We start from the raw sequence: 7,346 nt of genomic DNA, 5'->3' as shown, positions 1-7,346 counted from the left end.
TGTTTTTCAGTAGGCTTCTCCATGAACCTACTTATCACACTGATAGAAAAACTAAGATCAGGCCTAGTGGCTGCAAGATACATTAAGCTCCCCACAATCCTTTTATAGTTAGTAGCATCAACTATTTTCCCTTCTTCATCCTTTGACAGTTTGGTTCCAGGCACAATAGGGTTCCCAACCTCTTTACTATCCTGCATACTAAACCTCTGAAGTATTTCTCTAGCATACTTCTGTTGACATATGAATATTCCCTTGTTGGATTGATATACTTCTATTCCCAAAAAATACTTCGTCTTCCACAAATCTGTCATATCAAAGTTATTTTTCATAAGACATTTTAAATTCCTCAAACATCCTGCTGTCATTTCCAATGTATATCAGATCGTCAACATATAGACTCACAATCAATATGCTATTTCCATCTTTGATTTTAGTGAACAAGGTATGCTCATAAGGACATTTCATAAAACCTTCTTCACTAAAATAAGTTTCTATCTTGCTGTACCAGGCCCTTGGAGCTTGTTTGAGGCCATACAAGGCTTTGTAAAGTCTGTACACCTTTCCTTCTTCTCCCTTAGTTACATAACCTGGTGGCTGGTCAATGTAAACTTCTTCACATAATTCACCATGTAGGAAAGCGCTTTTAACATCTAACTGAAACACTTTCCACCCTTTTATTACAGCTATGGCCAAAATACTCCTAATAGTATCCCATCTCGCAACAGGTGCAAAGACCTCATTGTAGTCAACCCCATACTTTTTGTGTATAACCCTTAGCAACAAGCCTTTGCTTTGTATTTTTCAACTTTCCCATCTTCATTATATTTGGTCGTAGATCCATTTGACACCAATACTTTTGGCTCCATTAGGCAGAGTAGTTAGAGCCCAAGTATTGTTCCTTTCTATGGCTTTGATTTCATCATCCATGGCAATCTTCCAGATGTCATACTTAGCTGCTTCTTCATATTCAACAGGATCTTCAATAGATCCAAGCATGACTAGATTGTGAAGATCCTCCTCACTCTCATATTCATTTCTAGTATCATAGATATCTAGCCAACCAGGTGGTCTGACGTTTCTCTTCAGTTTACTCTGAGCTATAGATTGGTTAGTTGTGTCATTTGCAGTTTCTTCTATTTGTTCAGTCTCAACATGGGGCGTCACATATACATGACAACAATCACATTCACATAGGTTACACGCGACGTGAGTTTAGACAAATAACGCGAGTCAGTTTAGTCTTTGTAGGCCACGATCATGCCTATAAGATTGTGTACTCGATATCTTTGTCTAAAAATACCATTTGTCATTTCATTCTAGACACTCTTTTTTCACAAAACATTTTAGACACACACACTTAATCAATTAACTTATTGCACCTCCATTTTACGTATATCTCTTTGCTTTAAGTCTTACTTATATTTGTTTTAGCTTATTAGATCTCAAAATTCTTTATCAGTAATAACTCTTTAGAGAAATTAAAAAACTCAAAACCGAGGCACAAAGTTCTTTCTTTGGCAAAATTGTTTGAAGAAAAAGAAAATACTATTGAGAGCTATTAGCTGAGTCATCGACTGACTTTCAAATTTAAAATGAGATGTTCTTTCACACATATAAAAACTAGTTTTTGAATGATAATATCAATTGTTTATTTCCATTAGCTTGACTTATTTAAAGTATAAATATTTTCGTAACTCTTTATATTATGAATTTGCTCCGAAGTAATATAATATGTCAATATATTCAAATTCATTCTTCAAATACTAGTAGAAACAAAAAATAATGTGGTAAAAATTAATGGCTTAATTGCACTTCCCCCTATCTTTTGTTAATTGTGCGATTTTGCACCTCATCTTTTGCCAATTGCGTTTTGTTCAAAATCATCATTAAAAGAGGGGAAATAGGGCAAAAGATGGGGTGCAAAGTCGCTAAAAAAAGAAGAGGGGGTGCAAAATCGCACAATTGACAAAAAGATAGGGGGCAAAAGTGTAATTAAACACAGGAAGGTCCATATAACTAGAAAGGGGGCAAAAAGATGAGATGCAAAATCGCTCAATTGGTAGGAACATTGCATAATATATGTAGAAGCCGGTGTTCCGAATCCCAAAAACCCAACTTCTACACATTTAAAATGTGTGAGCTCCCAACCAATAATTTACTTAAAAAAAAAATATGTTTTTTAATAATTATATACATCACATAATTATAAAAGAAACCATGTACCTAGGGTGTGTTTGTTTCAAGTTTACTAAATTTATTCCTAGGAATAATATTCCTTGGAACATAAAGATGGGAATATTATTCCAAGGTATTTAGAAAAAAGATGTTTGTTTAACATTGTAATATTCCTGGGAACCATAAAAATAGGAATTATAATAGGAAATTACTCATGAATTTATTCCCATCTCCATGGGAACTTTATTCCCACCCTTTTCTTTGGGAAAATTTTTCTATTCCCAGGAACGTTTTATTCCCGGGAATAAAATTTAGTAAACTTGTAACAAACATAGGCATCTGTATTCCTATCGTTTTATTCCCGGGAATCTACGAAGATAACTTGAAACAAACGCACCCCTACAATATGTTTTTTTTTGTTTAAGTCCCTGGTTCACTTGAGAATGAATTTTAATAATTTGGATTTCGATCGTAAATTTCTTTTTTATCTTATCAATACAGAGTTTTCATGCCGTTTGTGAACATATGGGGTACAAAAGGAGAATTTTCCTCCCACAACATTTTTTTTTTTTCATATACAAGAATTTTCTTCAACTAAAAAATGTTTCATTCAAAATTCAAATTATGCGTTGTCACAAGTTCATAACTACGGAAGAATAAAATGAAGTAAAAATCAAAACATTAAGCTAGTTAGTTAGCTACAAATGATCCAAACATGACACTTTTGAAATCTTAACCAGTGTATATCAATCCATTGCAAGACCAAAAACCTCTTAAGCAAATGCATCCAAACAAATTGACTTCAGATCTCCAACATTCATAACCGCTTCAATGACATTCATGTGTTTTGTGCTATGTTAATGGATTTCATGATGGTTCTAAAAACCAAAAAGTAACTTGATGAGATTTGCAACTCTAAAAGACTTGAGAGGGGTCAGACTTGAACAAAGGTCTGCAATTAGAATATGAAGACAATTTATCATCAAAATTAACTAGGTTATTATAAGTAGTAACAGTAAATAAAACAATTATTGGCTATTAGTCCATCAAACTAGAAGCTTCAACAATTAGAGTTTGAATATTGATTGCTCACAATATCAGACCTACTACTGATGTAATGCCTACTACTACTACTACTATTTTGACAAACAATTCTCATACTATTCATTGCAGCCATTGCATAAATAAGAGCAATATAAAAAACAATGTAAAAAGAAAATTAATTTTCCATATAGAAATTTGGAGCATTGCATAAATCTACCGGTTAATAATTCTTAGAGTGTTCATTCAGATTTTTTTTTTTCATAGATAACTCCTGTTTTCTAAGCAAAATCATTGAAACAGAGAAAGTTTTACCTTATGCAGTATGTAGAGACCAGTCTTGCAGAGATGGATGTAATGGGGTGGGTGGTGTAGGAGGCGATAGAGATGCTCAGAATTTTCTTTTTTCTTCAAATCATCACCGTCTCCTTCATCCTATATGAAAACTAGGTTTGAAAGGGTGAAAGGATGTAGTATCATATATCATATAATGCAGATTGAAAACAGTTAAATCAAATGCCCAAATTAAGAAACATGGGTAGAAGGCATTTATTAGAAAAGATTGTATTTGATTTTTCTTTTTTTTAAACACTTAAGATCATGTATCTAATTGGAGAATTTTAATTGATTGATAGTGTAAAATTGTTTTACAGTACCATTCTATTTTAATTAATCTCTTTAAAAACAAATTTTGTTGACAAAATATAGAAACAAATTATAAATGGACAAAAAGTAGACAAACCCTTTTTGTGAAGTAATTTAGTGATTAGACTAACTCACCTCAATGTGAAGAAAACTAGAGTCTCGAAAACTAGACCTATACATATCAAAGTCTTTGCAGCTACAGATTTATTGGACAAGTAGACAAACTCTTTATCAGGCAATGAATATTATATATTCAACGAATAATTACAAGCGTATATTACTAGTAGATAAATGAAAGTAATGCAAAAACAACCTTGATCCCTGTCAAGAAATCTAAAAAATAATTAAAATATCCCTTCAATTTTTTTTTTCCTTCTTATTTTTGCTATTTCATTCCACAATAATGAATGATATTAATTACCCTCACAGCCTCACTTAAGAAAATCAGGAAGTTCATAATTGTTAGGATCCTCAACTTCATTGACCCAACCATACTTCTCCATGAAAGGATTGACCAAAGACTTTGGTGGATAATTATCAATACAATCTTCCCAAACATTTGCATCTTCAACATCTTTCATCACTTCCCATAAGCAACTATTGCATTTGAATCCAGCACCAAAGCTTATCATAAAAACTCTATCACCTTTTTTTAGCCTCTTTTTTGCTTCCATGTACCCTAACACATACCACAAGCTACTAGCAGAAGTGTTACCAAAACGATGTAGTGTCATCCTTGCTGGCTCAAGATCATATTCACTTAGATCTAAACTCATTCCAATTCCATCAATCACTGCTTTTCCTCCTGTGTGGAGACAAAAATGATCAACACCAGTTTTGAAATTCAATGGTGATTTTTTAGTAATTGTTCCTCCACTAGTTTTCTTAAGTTTCTTAAAAAGTGTCACAACAAGAAACCTAAGTATTTCCTTTGTTGGCAATATTTTGGGTGAAATTACCCTTAAATTATCAACAAAAGCTTTTGTTGCTGCTTTTGGAAGAGTTTTCCCTAAGTGAACACCAAGCCTACCCTGCTCATCTTCCTTTTGAGTGCAGCAAGTGTAAGAGTCATCTCTGGCGCCATGGTGCGTTCGTACTAAACACTTCAATTTAAGTATACTTCTGTTCTTTAAGGATCTTTTGTTTGTCAAAAGAACCGCGCAACCTCCAGAACGGAAAAGACAGTTGGCTAGGATCATTGATTTATCATTGCCAGTATACCAATTTGGACAGAGAGACTCTGATGTGACCAAAAGTGCTAACTTGTTTCTCTGTGATTTGAAAATGTTTTTAACAATATCTAATGATATAAGACTAGCACTGCAACCCATAGCGGTGAGATTGTACACTTTTATGTCATGTCTCATTTTGTAACGATTAATGATTCGCGACGATAAAGAAGGAAGAACGGAGAGCATTGAGATGTTGACGACAAGAACATCAATTTCGGAAGGGGAAATCGCTGACCTTGATAGAAGTTTTGCAATGCTGTCGTCAAAAAATTCTTGCATCTCTGAGATCCCGTCGTTCAGTGTTGGGGATCCTTCGCGGCCTTCAAAGACGTTTCTTGGGGCGTAAGTTTGTTCGCCAATGCCACAACTTACAATGGCTTTGAGGAGAAATTTGTATTCATCTATACCCAAATTTTCTGTTCTTCTGATTACTTTGCCACAGAACTCAGTCCCTAGCATTCTATCTTGTGTTGGCTTGTAACATTGGTAATCTAATATGTAACACTCTTGGTCCCTCTTTTGATCGAATAGTTTCCAGATAAGGAAACATAGGTACAATGCTGGAAGTACATAAATTAAAGAGAGGAACTCCATTTGGGAGGGAGAAAGAGAGGTAAAGTTAAATCACGAGAGGCTTAGACAATTTTGGGAAAGTTCAAGGTAGAGAAGTCATTTATAAAGAGAGAGGAGAGTTGAGTGTGTGAGTGGAAGAGTTTTTGGGCATGTGAATGTATTCATAAGACTCAAAACATGTCAATATCTCAACCCCCAACAATACAAAGCTGTTGGACTCTTAAACAATATAAACTATAAAGTTAAGTACAAGTTATAACATTTTCACTGTACCTTGATCACCCATGAATTGATTGATAGTGATAGCATCATAAATAATTTGAGAGGATAACCACTCTCATAACCATATAATCGGCAAACAAATAGCTAAACACCTTAAAGTAATGACCTCCACAAGTCACAACCGTTTATTCAAAAGCAAAGTCAACTAACAATTTATCAATAATTTGTGTTTATTAACACATTGAGTGCTATGGACACTCTATTTCTAACCAGCTTTCTAAACATTAGATGAAATTCATATGGGTACCACACTTTAGAAATGAATCTCATATAAAGTGGTGAGACCCACATGAATTTTATCCAAAAGATAGTGTTAAAAAAAGTGTTAGAAAATAAGTGTTTCTATCATTTATCTTAGGCTAAAGTGCACTTTTCCCCCCTTAACTTTCAAAAAGTTGCGATTTTGGCCCCCTAAGTATGAAAACTACAATTTTGGCCCCCCATGTATAGGGAAATATGCTCTTTTAACCCCCTAACATAAGGGAAATATGTCTTTTGACCCCTTATCTTTTCAAAATGTTGCGATTATGGCCCCTTATCTTTTAACCCCCTTATCTTTTTTTGGACACGTGTCGTCTTCTCATCAGTTTTCAAAGTTAGGGGACCAAAATTGTAGTTTTCAAAGTTAAGGGGCCAAAATCGCAACTTTTTGAAAGATAGGGGGGAAAAGTGCACTTTAGCCTTTATCTTAATATCAATCGACCATTTTTGTCAAAAAGAAAAAGAAAAAAACAATTGACCATGATTAAAAGGGAAATGCTAACTTGTGTCTTAAGAACACAAATTAAGGTTGCAAAGATAGAAATTATGCATCGTAAATTATGCCAATTTATTTCTCACAAGATTGAAATTTAATGTTTCTCAATAAATACTTGCTCGTTATAGAACCTTAACATGTGCCTAATAACACAAGTTATCATGACCCTTTATATTATTAATAACTTCTAAATATCTCCGTCCCTATATATAAGCACCCTTTTATTAGAGACAAAGGGTGCTTATATATAGGGACGGAGGGAGTAATTGATTTGTTCAATTAATAATTATTAAATAAAATAAGGTCATGCTTGTGTCAAAAAAAATAAGGTCATGCTAACCAGTGCCCCCAGACATTGGTTAAAGATACCAAAAAACGAAATTATTACCATAAAAGAAAACATTTTTTTTACTTTTTTAATATTAATTATACAGTTTTCAATACAATAATTAATATATAATTTCCTTTTTTAACATCCTTAACCAGTGCCCGGAGACATCGGCTAGCATTTCTCAATAAAATAATCAATCCAACAACTTTTACTTTCAAGAAGCAATTGCTATGAGTCTCTCACATTTAATGAATTAAGATCTTAAATAAGTTAATACTCCCTCCGTCACTATTTCTAAGCACCCATTTGA

The 7,346-nt window shown here is 33.5% G+C and overlaps 1 protein-coding gene across 1 annotated transcript; it reads right to left on the bottom strand.

The window, feature by feature from the left end:
* Positions 1 to 4,088: 4,088 nt before the first annotated feature.
* LOC146930541 (3-ketoacyl-CoA synthase 3-like) lies at positions 4,089 to 5,734 on the bottom strand. Its single transcript, XM_085702033.1, has one exon. It carries the CDS (start codon positions 5,685 to 5,687, stop codon positions 4,293 to 4,295), a length of 1,395 nt encoding a protein of 464 aa, XP_085558159.1. The 5' UTR covers positions 5,688 to 5,734; the 3' UTR covers positions 4,089 to 4,292.
* Between the last annotated feature and the right edge of the window lie 1,612 nt (positions 5,735 to 7,346).

Source organism: Medicago sativa, chromosome 4 (genome assembly GCF_051527215.1).
Source record: "Medicago sativa cultivar Bolivia chromosome 4, Bolivia_mono, whole genome shotgun sequence".
Lineage (NCBI taxonomy): Eukaryota > Viridiplantae > Streptophyta > Magnoliopsida > Fabales > Fabaceae > Medicago > Medicago sativa.
This window is presented reverse-complemented; position numbering and strand designations above follow the sequence as displayed.

Coding starts and splice junctions, on each gene's coding strand:
- LOC146930541 (XM_085702033.1), bottom strand. CDS start 5,687: ATGGAGTTCCTCTCTTTAATTTATGTACTTCCAGCATTGTACCTATGT.